Here is a 14,249-nt window from a genome sequence, read left to right on the forward strand (position 1 = left end):
TTGCTCTTTGTCTTCATTTGTTGAATTCTCGCATTACATGTAGCATACACATGTCAAGTTGAAGACGCAATCAAAGCAGGAACTCCCTATTTCCCCCAGTGCATTTTCCATTTCTACTTGGTGAAACTCTTTTTGTTTTTGCTCAAATAACTTTTCCTTATAAAAATGATTTTTTTATCTAGATTTTGATTTTTTGTTTGGTTGCGTCTGAAGCGTAACAACTAAATTAACAGCGTTTAGATTAAAACGTATATTAAACAAGCTGAAAAAGAGAAGAAAAGAGGGTCGGAGAAGAAAGATTTTGTGGGAAAATGTGAAATTTTGTTGAAAAGGGTTGAGTTCTTAAGTTCTTAAGTTCTTAAGTTTCTAAATGGAAAAGGGAAAAGGCAGTAAAGCGTAAATATTTAAATTACTTATATGAGTTGCTGCTGCTCCCAATTTTTTGTTATTTACCCTCCAGAAAATCCATCAACCTCTTATTTGCCAAATACTCGAAACTAATTGCAGGGCTTAAGCTGTTCAGTTTCAGCTTCACTTAAAGCAGGGCCCAACAAATAGCTACAACAAATAAGGTCAACAGCGCAGCTTATAAAGGTCATGGGGCAATAATAGGGGGTGGCTTTCGGCTGAGTGGGCGGTGGTCCATGGAAATGATGCCCCAAGTGACAGAAAAAAAAAAGATCTCGACTCGAGGTTGCAAATTCTTTGACTGCACAAACACAACAGAATGCAACAGAGGGAGAAAGAATGGCGCAAATAGAAGGAGAGCGAGCAATGAGCATTGAAATAATGATAGCCCCGGGGTGTCGAGGAGGGAAAATGCAATGGAAAAGCGGAGAAAAAGCGAAGGCATATCTGTGGATGCTGTGGCTCAAATCAAAATGCAGCCAAAACAATGCAAGCAGCAAGACAATGGAATGGGAATAGGGGACCACAGGAGGTGGGGCGGCAGGTGGGGCAAAAAGAGGGAGGCAACTGCGCCCCACAATGCAGCCAGACCATTAATGAAAATGGCCAACAGAGCTGACACCAAAATTCATGAAAAACTGGCAAAAGCGCCGCAAAAATACTAGAAATAGACATAGAAACTTTGTGCACCTTTTAACATTACTAAAAATAGTTTTTGACTTAATTTTATCCTTAACTTTAAATTAATAAGGTTCGTATATTATTAAAATATAAACCCAAATTTTTTTAAAATATATATAAGATTTAATTTTGGTTTTGTTAAGCTTACAATATGTTGACTTCTTTTAAAATAGGATCATCTTTGTATCCATATTCATTTAAATTGTTCACTTATGCTTGAACCATATTAATAAACAATAACATAATAACAACAAATTAAATAAAAACATATTGTGTACTATCCGTTTTGTTAAAAGAGATGATTTTAGGAAAAATAAACGTTATGTATAGGAACGTACTTGGTAGTTTAAACATTAATTTAAATAGATTTCAAGCTAGAGGAGTATATCTACCTTTGTAAGATTATATTTTTTTCGGTGTAGAGAGGCGTATAAGGGGTTTGTGAGGTCTGCCCGCATTGTTTTCATTTGCTTCGTTTTCGCATGCTTAATTATGGCCATTGACATGCAACGTGTTGCACTAGTCCGAGCAGCAGCAACATCGGCAGCATTAGCAGCATCAGCAACAACATGAGTGCCAACAAACCGCGTTTGTATCCACGAGATACTGGTACGCAAACTAATAAACAAGACAGAGCTCAGCTGGATGCTGGTTTTTGCACTGCTCTAGGGCCTATCAAATTAATCATTCCGTATCACATTTCGCCAGCTACATTTATAGCTCTATTTTCCCACTTTGGTTCGGAATTTATCTTTTTTTGGCTGTGACATAAATTACACGCATTCACAGGCGGAAGGGAAAGAGCTGTTTAAATTTAGTTTTGCATTACTCTGGATATTTTGTATACCCTTTTACCGTCCCTTTCGGTTGCTCATAAATCTCTTGGTTTACAGTTTGCCATGCACAATATTTTAATTGCCGCTACTGTTTCTGTTTCTGTGTCTGTATCTACTCTGCTAGTCAGGCTGAAAAGTATCTCATGAATTGAGTTGCAAGCGCCGAGTATCTCGCATATAGTGTTTACGGCGAGACTTTCTCCATGGCCATTTTAAGTTCTAGTTCAGGTTGGAATTCGGGCGGAATTTATGGCACTTGTAGTGTTTAAATAAATGACAAGTAAATAAATGAGCAAGTATCTACAGTTGGCTTATTTATTTATTTAATTAAAAAATAAATAGTTTTGCTTGTTCTTAAAATAAAGTTTATCGGTACTTTAAATTGCTATTTTTTAGTTAAATTCAAAATAATAAATAATATGTTTCATGTTGTATAACATTCGTCCCTTCCGATATAGATGATATGTATATAATATTTTTTCTATTTATATTTTGTTACACAGTTAATATGCCACGTCTGCACATTAACTTAAAAATTAAATTAATTAATTTCAATTGCTTTTGCTTTTACGTTTATATAAATTTGTTAAACTCAGATTCTACCTAAAAATAAATTTCACATTTATTTTCCACACCGATTCTGCATCTCACTTCCTGTCTTTCCACTCAGATTTAAATTTTCATAAATTTTCTTTCACTTTGCTGGCATTTTTGCTGGCCAAAATTAAAACGCTAATGAGCCATCTCACTCTGGAAACATTAAAGTAAATTGAAAAATATTATAGTTAACAAACGAATTCCCGACTCCCAGCTGAATATATGTTAAGAGGCAATTAAACGCAATTAGCCAATTAGCATGGGTCATCAGCGGCGCCCAAACTTCGAAAATGGCAAAAAGTACCACCAACAAATGCCAACAACACTCGACTTCCGTTAGAATAAAAAAAAAACATATTTGAAATGCTATTTGTTGGTGCTGCCGAGAGCGTGCAAACTGTTGTCCCAATTTTTCAACCATAAAAAAAGCCGTCCGAGAGAGACGGACACATGGTGTTAGACAGAGACAGGGCAATGAAGTTGCTTAAAAACACACTTTAAAAATATATTTTGCAAGTTGGCTAAGGCAAACGAATGGACAGACACATAAAAAAAGAATTATTATGTAATTTTCGCTTTACTCTTTTCTTGCCGGCTCTTTTGTGCATAATATTTCTTGGATTTCCTTAGCTATTTTGTTTATACCTTTTTTTTTGGTTGGACAATCAGCGTTTGGCAGTGGATTAGGGAGTGCTGTGCATTTATAAAAGGTGTGTTCATAGTGGCAAGGCAGTTGATCTATAATTGCGGAGAGATACTAAGTGTTTTAGATCTTGTGGTGATCTTGTGTTGATTGGATTTTTAAACGGATTTTTATTAGTAAGAGACTGGAACTTAGCTGAGATATGATAAAATAACTAGATGTTTCCTTATTTGGATTTAATTTTATATCAACTCCGATACTTGCGATTTTTTATTTGATTGTTATAGGAAAACTTTGAACAAAAATGCTTTGAATAGTTTAATGGAAATTTTATTTCATGGAAATAAAGTGGTTCTCTTGGGTGAGCATTATAATAATTTTTTTAAATTTAAATTTAAAACTTGTATTAAGATTGTTTTCATTGTGTTTTATATAAGCTTTTATTAGTTTTTTCATTAAAAGCGTAATAGCCTATTTTTTTCACACTCAATAATACTTAAACATATGTAAGTGTAAAAACATTGCGAAAGAATATTTTTAATGAATTTAATATATTGCTTGCTTAACACGTTTTTGCTAAAAGGGAAATTTTTATAAGCCATTATATAATCCTCCTTATATGTCATAATAGAATTCATACATTTCAATTGGATTATAATTCTTTCAAATCGCTTTTCTCACCTCTGGATGAACTTTGATATACTTTTGTATTCAGTTCGTTGAACTTTTTGCCAAAAAAGCCGCAGACCAAAAAGTGATTTCGGCCAAACACAAACAACCAAAAAGAGTTTGCCGAAAGACATAAAACAAAAAATATATACGTAATGAATTGGTTAAGATGCCCACATGGAATCGCGTGCATGATAAATAATGTAAAAACGTTGAAGTTCGCTGTGGTCGCTCGGCGACGTGAACTGAAACTTAAAGCGCAAGCTGAGAATTATGCAAAAAAACGAAAAAAATAAAATAAAGGCAGGGTAATATCGTAAAATTAAATAGCAGACACTTGGAGGCGTGTTGGGGCACTAAAGTGTCTCACCTGCCAGCACCACCCCCTTTTTTATCCACCCACCAGCAATCCGAGTGGCCTTGAAGGCAACTTGCTTTCAAGAAATCCTTGACATTAGCTCGGCAAACAGTGGAAAAGAGAATGAATGAGTGTGGTTTGCTTGGCCATTGAGCTTGCCCGCCGAAGTGGTCCCAATTAAATTGCATTTGAGAGGAGCTGCTTGCGTTGAGCAAACCGACATATAGCTCCTGTATAAACCGCCAAATTGATGTTACCCTGCACACACACACACACACACTGAATTATGAGGCAGCCACAAGCGGCGCATAAATAAAATCATTCTTGAGTCAGAAAAAAAAAATTACGCCAGAATCGAAGTCAAGAAGAAAAAAATCGTGCTGAAACCTCCGTTCGGCTCATCATGTATGCAGGGGGTGTTCAGACCCAAGTCCCCTTTGTTCCTCAAGGCCCCACAATCCCCCCGAAAATCTTCATTCTTCCAAAGCAGCGGTAAAATTTGCTGCACGAGTGTCGAACCTATTTGTAGTTATCAGAAAATTAAAAAGAACGTGCCAGCCAAAGTGGCTAATAAAGGAGGTTTATCGGGGGGATACGAAGTCTTGAGCCTACAACCTAAGGAGCGGTCGTGCGAATGCGTTTAACTGTGAATTCTCGACACTGAGTGAATTAAATTGATGAGAACACAAAGCTCCACAAAATAAAACTGAAAGCGGGCGAAGGAAGACAATAAAAATAGAAGCTAATGGTGCGAGAAATTGTTACAGTAAATGTATAGGTAGAGTAGAAAATCCTTTAAGTCCCTAAATCAATTCTAAATAATCTTATCATTAGCCGAACACGTATATTGTATATGGTGAAAAAGGTAAGGCGTGCGCAGTTTTTAAAGACTACGCTTAAAATTGAGTTAAATGCGAAACAAAATGCAAAGCTTTTTAAGAAAAGATACATATAATTACACTCAGAGTAAAGCCCCAAGGTAAAATTAAACATTAAATATTTCTATGTAACATTGTTTTTCAAAATATAAACTTACTTATATTAAACTTAAGTCTTGATAATGTAATTATTGACACATTTAATTGGTTTATTTAATAGGAAAATTGTAGATTTCAATTTTATAAAACAAAATTGAAAGTGTAACACACTTTGACTTAAACAAAACACTCCTCGGGGCTAAATCAGTATCGAAATTATTTGATATTTTTTCTCTGGGTGTAATAGACGATATTAAAATACGAACTATTAAAATATCACATTTTTTGAAAGTGTGTCTTTTTTTCTTTGTGTACTAAAAAAATATATTATTTAGATTAAATTTTATCAAAATAAATAAATTCTGAATTAAATAGCTTTGCATTTATTTATTGAAAGTGTCAAGATAAACTCACTTTTTATAAAAGTGAAATTAAAAATTTAAAGTACTGCCAAGTTTTATAATATTTGTAGCCAAGGCTTAGTAACATGAGTCGCCAGTGGAGGGCAAACTTAAATGAGGAAGAGAATGCAATTATCCACCCCTCCCCAACTGATAAAACAGGTAGTTGGATAGAACTATTCTGGCCTGTTCTGTTCGGGCCTGGCCCAAACCATCCGTCAATAGGCAAACACAATTTTCCAGTTCCGCTCTTTGCGCACTTTGCCTGTCGCTATGCATTTCCGTTCTGCCCCTCCACCTTTTCCTCTTTTTTTTTTTGTATACTACCTCTCTTGCCTGGTCACCGAAGGCCAATGGCTTATGGAATAATGTTAAAAATCATATACATATACATATATATACTGCGAAAAACAAGTCTTCGGCCCACGGTGAGAGGTGAACACACAACTCCCTGTGAAAAAGAGTTGGAACGAAGCCTGACTGGAAAAACGTTTTCGCACTCAATCAACTCGGAAAATTAAATTTCGTGTACCCAATTCGAATGGCCAGCCATCAACCGTCAGAAAGCAGTTCGAATCTGACCGAATCTCAGGCGTGAAGAAAAGGCTTCACAGCCACGAGGGAACACAGAATTCTCCATTTATTCAATTGAGTTCTTTGGGGTTATTATTTTTTTTTTTTCGCTTCATTAGAACGAATTGCGAAGGGGCGTAATCAATCCATTTGCGTGATTTGCAAGAAACATTCTCGAAGCGCAAAAAATAAAGAAACTCTGAAAGTAACTCTCAAAAAACATTTCTCAAGCGGTTGCCCTAGGGAGCGAACCGAATTGGCTTACAAAAATGTAGCTCAACCTCTTGAATTCTGTAAAAGTGACTGCAACTTTCTGCCGCAAGCCAATTGAAACAGTTTTTGAATAAAGCAAAGAAATTACCTCAAGAGCTTAAAAATTGTAACAATAGCTGCCAAAAATTGAATTGAAAACTGATTGACAAAAAGAAGTACGAAAATAAATAAATAATGATAAACATAAACAGGTGTGGTTGAATAATCGCAAGTAAACTGTACTAAAAATGTTAAATAACTGTTTAAAAGTGTTTAATAACGCAAATTAAGCAAAATAATTTAACAATTTACCACTTTAACTACTCAGTATGTGTAATTTTACCATGACTATCTCTGTACCATAAAGTTTATTCATTTACAATTGACACGTGCAGGTGGAAAAATAAAAAAATCTGCGGTTGGACTCGTGTAAATATAGACAGATTGTCGGTAAAAGTTAAGGGCCAAATTTACGGCGTTTATGGAAAATGGTTGGTGGTACGGCGGAGACAAACTTACGGATTCAGATTGACAGACAGAAGCAAGCGGATGGACGGCATTATAGATTGACAGATTGACAGAGGAACAAACTTCACAAAGATATATATTTGTGTGGCTGACAGTTGGATAAACTTTTTGTGTCTCATTCAAAGTTTTTTATCAATTAAAAAAATTACTTAATCGATGTTAAATAATTATATAACATTTCGAACAACAAAAAGTTCCGCAACAGCTTAAATTTGTTGTCATTAAGTATAGGTATAATTCTAGTAAATTACGATACACAACTTAATATAAATTTCAGACTTTTCCTGTCTTAATTAAAGCCTATTTTGTTATCAATACATCATTATTTCTCTTTAATAAACCAATATATTTGAACCCATCAAGTATTGGCAAAAACAATGTATATTTTATGTTAAATATAACATAAATTTAATTAATTTGTTCTTTACTCGTTTTCAATTTGTACCACACCAACTATAGAAATTGACACTGACTGGCCCCAAAAAACATTGGGAAGTCAGACAATTGAAATATATTATGCGCAAAGGCGGCAAACAAAAGGGGGCGTGTCGTCCAACGCCCACAAACAAATGGGGGAAGGTGAAAGATTGAAAAAGGTAAAATCAGGAGGTGGGGATTCTGTGCCCAGAAAGACAATGAGGAAACACAACAAAGGGCTGCGTTCGAGCCCCATTAGAGGGCCATTTAAAACACATTTAACCACCCACCAACCCCTCGTCCACCGCGAATCGGTTAAACCAAATCAGCTTACACAACAAGTAAACAAAAGCCAAGTCAGTCCGTCGGTCGTCGACTGTCGCTGATTGCTGGCTGTGGTTCACTGTCAATGCAATTGGCAGGGAATAGTTGGAATACTTTTATATATTTTAAAGCGGGAAGAAACAACACCTCTGCACTGGAATAAAAAACAATTTACTTTGTTAGTTTTTCAAAATTGTATTTATATTTTAATATAATCAAAAATAATAATTAAATTTTTTGTCCTTAATTTTAAACACATAACTAAAAGAAAGTTATAAATCCTACTTAAATATACCTACACCAAGAAAAAAACTGAAAGTTTAGTTTTAATAAGTGTGGCTTGAAAAACAAACTACAGACAGTATTAAAAAATAAAATAATATATACTTTTTAGTTTTATTTCTATACCAAAGGGTCTAAAACTGTACTTATCTTTAGACCACATAAGGTATACTTTATTTAGAAATTTTTTATAACAAATAGTTTAAAATTCGTGTAACAATAGTTTAGTTTCTGTAACAATTTTTTTTTTTGTTGGTGTACATAAATAAAAATTGAAAAATTAAAAAGAAAAATGGTGCCCAAAATTATATAGAATAAAATGTACAAGGTTTTAAGGCAACTTTGCCTGACATACTTTTCCGATTTTTGCTAGTGTAGGGGGAGGAGATGGGCTGTGATAGACATTGACACATTGCAGGTAATCAGCCAAGCTTGGGCCTAATGAAGGTCAAACCCGTTGACAGATATCCACGTCTCCGTCTCCATCTTCAGGCCAATCATTGGCAACTTCGGAGCTGCTTTTTGGATCGAATATAGTTCCAGCTGAGGGCACACGTCACGCAACATTCAAATGTTTTGAGTGCGAGTGCGAGGAAGTCGGTTCGACTAAAATGTTGTTTTGAAATTAACCCAATTTCCGTGCAAATGACAAAATGAAAATGAAAACGGAAAACAAAGTAAAACCGGCGACAGAAATGCGCAGAAATTCCTTGGCAAAAGCCAGTGTAATAATAAACAGCAATCAGCAAATCTTTTGGATTGCCAAAGCAAACAGCAATTCAAGTTTGTCATTGTTTTGTGTTTGGTTTTGTCATGTGAGAAAGTCGTGCCAAATGCAGACCTTTTCAGCAATTACCATAATGACAATTATCCATATAGCTAGTAATGATATATATATAATCCAGAGTTAAATTCCATTCAGGGCTGGCCAGATGCAGCAGCTTACAATTTGCTGAGCAATCTATGCAATTTGCAGACCTTATCCGCTTAATTTCCACCCACTCATTACGACTACAGCTTCATCTCATTGTAATGGCATAATATTTTCAAGCTCATTTTTCTTTTCATTTTCATTTGCCATTCCTTTGCACTTTCTGTCTGTTTGCCTTGAAAATTATACAAAGGCGAGGCGGAATTTAAAGCCAAAAGTGTGGCAAGCATGGCTAAAAGGGAAATAATGCAAAATCTTTAGCCCTTAATCAAATTAGTCAGAGTTTTGGCCTGGGGATGAATAACATTATTTGGCTGGCAATTAGTTGGGGTTTTGCAATTTGTGCATGATTTTTTTTTTCGCCAGCTGTGTGTATCCTTGGGAGTGAAGCTTGTGTTGGTCACAAGTTTAAAGCAAAGTAAGATGAGTATTTAAAGGGAACGAAAAGTTTAAAAAAATGTTTAGTTAATATAAAAATTTCGTAAAATATTAAGGAAATCTTTATGATCAATAAATGTAAAATCTATATTTGGTTAAAAGTATAATTTTTGTACAAAAAATGGTAGCCCCATTTTTTGTCAATCGAATAATAAAAAAGATGTTAAATTAAAAATTTAAAAACTTAAAATGCTTAAAGAGGGAAAATATATTTTTTATGAAAAAGTTAACAATGCTTTTTGTATAAATCGTTTGTTCTCCCATTCTTCCTGTGTGCCTTCCTGTCTAGTCATATGAAACCCTCTCATTTTGCACTTCCTGTGGCAACACATTAATTGATGCAGCTTCATTGTGCACCAATATGTTTAGTTATTTAGTCCGAATTGTTTTTGTGATCGCATAGCAAACTAAATAAACCGAGTCAGATCTGTTCGAGATTGTGGGGAACTCGCCAGCGAAGCGTGAACTGCTATTTGACCCTTTTCCCCCATTTGCCACACCCACACATGCCGCAGTGCACCGCCCCCTTCAACATGGTGCATCGCTGCATCGGTTCTAGCGCAAAACAATTTAAATAACAACGACAGCGAGTTGGTAATGGAGACGAGCCAAGAGTTTCACGGCGAAGCCTGGGAATTGGCCATTTTCTCTCTCTTTCGGAATTACTATCCCCTTCTCTCTCGTGTGTGTGTGTGGAAACCCTTTGAGCACACTTGTTGCTAACCCCCTTCGGCCGCCAAATTCTCCTCCAATTGCAGATTACTGGAGCATGCAATTGTTTGTTGCTTTTGCTGAAAAAGCCCATTTGAAATGCAGATTTCTTCTGCTTTTTGTGGCGGTTTTATTTCACTACATATAAATAGCACATTGATGAGCTCGGGGGCAAAGGATGGTGGAAATGTGATCCCATTACAGCATACAATGCGTTCCAAAAATGCAATGCAAATATTTGTTGAGAAAATAATATATGGAAGAGATTTATAATTGTATAAAATAATAGTGTTACTAAAACATAAAGCTAACGTTAACTGTTTGCTTAAAATATTTATAAACTGTATTTATATTTAGAGCACTTATATATATAATTTTTATTATATATTTTGTATACATTCATTTTTCAGTATACATTCATTTAAAGATGTAGGTACACATGTAACTGGAGGGTGGCAATTGCATTTGAAATTGACATTTTGTTTGTTGCCAACGAAGGACAAAAAAAAGGTTTTGGGTGCCAAAGTCTCAACTCTGAATCGAGGTTATATAGCCTCCCTCTCACTATATATTTACATATTTCTCATTCCTCACGTTTCCACTATTTCTTTTACAACTTCTTGTTGTTTGCCTGTGAATTGTAACGCGCATTTTAATTAGACTGTTAGGGTTGAGAACTTCACCTTATGCAAATTAGTACAAGTCGAGAATGTGGGAGATAACTTCACAGGAATCCAATTATATCTGCACAAGTCTGGAACCAAAGTTGAGGACTGATTACTTGAGAAGTGGATTCCTGTATGCACTGTATACCTTTACGTAATTGGTTTTCCGTTAAGATTGCCATGGAAATTAGCTTGTTTCGCTTGTCCAAAGATATTTTTAATTAAAACCTAATGAAAATTCATTAAAAATAATTGAAAAGTAATTCCGGCATTAAAAAGGAGGTTGAAGATGTGCCTAATTCCTGGGAATATACCCATATGCTAATATGTGACTTGTAGTTGCAGAAACCTGAGAACGGTTTAATGGATTAGTAAGGCGGCAAATTAGGTTTTTGGCAAAGAGGAAATATAACATTCTTCAAAATACATATCTTCCTTTAATATTTGGTTTCCGGAACACAATTTGTACTTAATGGCTTGAAAAATAAATAGTCTACAAATTATATGCTTTATGGTTATTAGACCATAATTATAGATATTATATTTTAAATAAATGGCATGAATATTACTAAAGCGCACGCTTTAAGCAGTTTATAAACAATTATTAATTTCCTATTTCGGCCTTTGGGGCAACAAAATCTCTTCATCTCCCCGCCAAATCTTGTTGGGGCCGTATGTCTATAATCAATAAATCAAAGCCAAAAACGAAGCAGTAAAAAATAGCTGCAAATGCATTAATTAACAAGCGTAAAATTGCACCAAATTGAGTTTTGCGCTGACCACATTTTTTGGTCGATCGAAGGGGCGGCGTTGCGACCGGTGTGTGGGCGTGGCAGTTTGGAAAACCGCAAATGATAATTTACATTGCGGCAACAACAACGAAAACAAACATTTGCAATCAAATTTGATGAAAATTCATAATATTTTTCAACTGTGCCTTTTCGGTAATTTGTCTTTTGGGCAATGGGCGTGAGCGTGGGCGTGGAAAGTGGGCTAAAAGAGATTACATCATTAGTTGGTCCAAATACTGGAGGTCGGACATCAAATGATTTATGTGGCAACTTCAAGAGTAATTGTCGTTTTCGGGCTTTCTTTTATTTGCCTTGTTGCCTAATTTTATTACCGAATTACAAAATATAGATATATAAACTGGACTTTGGACTGGAACGCGTCTATATATTTTGAGAAGAATGTATTTTATTGAAATTTAAATTAAATTGCTTCAGACCTCGTTAGATGAACTATATTGAAAGTTTTTCAATTACTTTCGTATTATAATTCTTTTTATATTAAATAGTTGTAAGTTAACTGTTAAATTAAACCATTTTCTAACTGGAGTGTAAAGGAGATTCTATACCGTATGTTATCTAGTTCTTCTGATTTTTTTTAACTTTTCTCCATTTTTCACAGTATGCTTCTTTATATTTTTCCCCGTTTATTTTTTCGAGTTGTGGGTCAAAGTCTTTGAAAAAATGATGTTATAAAAGAAAAAGTAAACCGTGAACATAAAAAATAAAACCAAAGTAATATGAAAACATGGTTGGCAAGAGACAAACGGGTTATGCGCTTGACCAGCTACCTCGTATCCACAGCCTTAATAAATGTGGAAAATGTTAAGTATACCAGAAATTTAATGCCAAGCAGCGTGTAGAGTAACGTAAAAAATAAATACAAAGGATGGGGTATTGTATAAATAATTTTCTCTAATTAATTGTACAACTTTGGATGGGTTGCCTAGTGTTAAAGCTGCTCACCTGAGCCTTTCCGCTTTTGGCGGTTTTTGTGCGTGATTTCGCATTAAAAGCGAACCAGCCACTGGGTGGTTGTCCAACACTTTGACAACATTTTTCAAATTGCAATTTTCATTTTTGCTCAGCTAATTTAACGCGCATTTTTCAGGCATTTTTTTTTTCTTTTAAGTTATCCATATGTGTATTTATTTGTGACAACATTTGCAGGATGCCAACATCTTGGCCGCACCCAGCCACCACATCCAGAGCCACATCGATGACTTGCCACAGCAATTGCAGCCACATCAGCACCACCAGCAGCAACAACAGCAACATCAGCACCACCAGCACCACCAGCAACAACATCAACTAAATGTCGAGGCTGTCATATTGCAGAATCAGGTGGATACATTGCATTGGCAATTGAAACAGGTGAGTAAATGAGCCGGCGAAAGGCATGCTAAGAAATCCGTAACCAAACAAAAGACTCAAGACACAAACGTGACTTGTGCATTGTGTTCTTGGCTGGAGGAAACTATGTTAAGTGCCAAGTCAACCCGACATCCCCACACCGAAACCCCATCTCAATCAAGATCTGCTTTGACTACCGACTTCTGTTGCCCTCCTTGGATCAACCTGTTTTCCTGTCTCTAGCATTTTTTATTTAAATAGTTCTCACGCTTAATTTACTCGAATCGGAATGGAAATGGAAATGTAAGCGATGTGAGGTACGATTCCGTAACCAGAAGGGGTCGCTTGTTAAGCTAAGTTCTTTTACACTGAAAGTTAAAGTTGATTTTATTCGAACTTCGAAACTTATACCTATTAAACTTATTACATTAAGTTTAAACGATTTCCGTTTAATTTAATATAAAAAAAAAATAAATTAAAATAATAATCTCTTGGATTCACAAATTCTAATAATAAGTACATTATGTATATTTCACATTTCTTTTGAGTCATCAGATTTTTAGAACAACATAATTCGGCTTAGGTCAGTACTATAATTAGTTTCAAACCAAAGATAGGCACAATACAATTTACAAAATACCGCTGATTTTTTTATTATTCCCTATTACTTTTATTTGTGCATCAATAAAGGCATTTCCTTTCTCTATAAATCCTCCTCAGTTAGGGGCAAATGTCTTGCCCCATCGCAATTAGGCGGCAGAATTCTTCTCTGACGCTTAATTATAGACTCGCAGTGTGGTCGGCCGGGCTCTTCTATATACTTTGCTTTGTTCTGGTCTTTGGCCATCGTGTCTTTCATTGTCTTTTGACCATTTCCTTTAGACAACAGCTGCATTAATTTTATACTTCCTCACAAAAGGTATCTAATGGAGCTGACGGGTTTCTGCCTTCTGAAACATCACCGTAAAAGTGAGAAGCGCTAGATTGAATCAACAACAATTATAATTGGTATCTTTATTGGTGTGTAATAATAAGTTGGCCATCAATGAAATGTCTTGGGCTATGAGAAAAATTCTTGAACAGGAATTTCTGGAGGTACTCACATAGATTGAATTGATTAAAGGAGCTGCGAAGAATTTACAAATTATAGCTATGCTGTTTGTGTTGAGGAATATGAAGTAAAAAAAATTACAAGAAGTTATGAGAAAAAATATATATACTGAATAATAGATTCCTACATTTCGAGCTAAAGAAATTCCTTAAACTTCTTTTTGGGCAGTTTATACATAACAAAATCTATTAAATACCTTATAAATCAGTTTTAAACACGAAAAGCTTTAGATTTTTCTTCAATCAAGATTATTTTTCTATCACTTCAAGATTAGTTTTCCCAAGATTTGTGTGATTTTTCCGATAA

At 35.1% G+C, this 14,249-nt stretch overlaps 1 protein-coding gene across 2 annotated transcripts in view; it reads left to right on the forward strand.

Moving 5' to 3' along the window:
* LOC108142746 (transcription factor mef2A) overlaps positions 1-14,249 on the forward strand; it is a 30,752-nt gene that overhangs the window by 12,305 nt on the left and 4,198 nt on the right. For both annotated transcript variants that reach the window (XM_017266773.2, XM_017266772.2), the window contains one exon: positions 12,650-12,853. In XM_017266773.2, coding sequence (XP_017122262.1) covers positions 12,650-12,853 — 204 coding nt within the window. The remainder of the gene's footprint in view (positions 1-12,649; positions 12,854-14,249) is intronic.

Source organism: Drosophila elegans, unplaced genomic scaffold, assembly GCF_018152505.1.
Source record: "Drosophila elegans isolate 14027-0461.03 unplaced genomic scaffold, ASM1815250v1 contig_208, whole genome shotgun sequence".
Taxonomy (NCBI): domain Eukaryota; kingdom Metazoa; phylum Arthropoda; class Insecta; order Diptera; family Drosophilidae; genus Drosophila; species Drosophila elegans.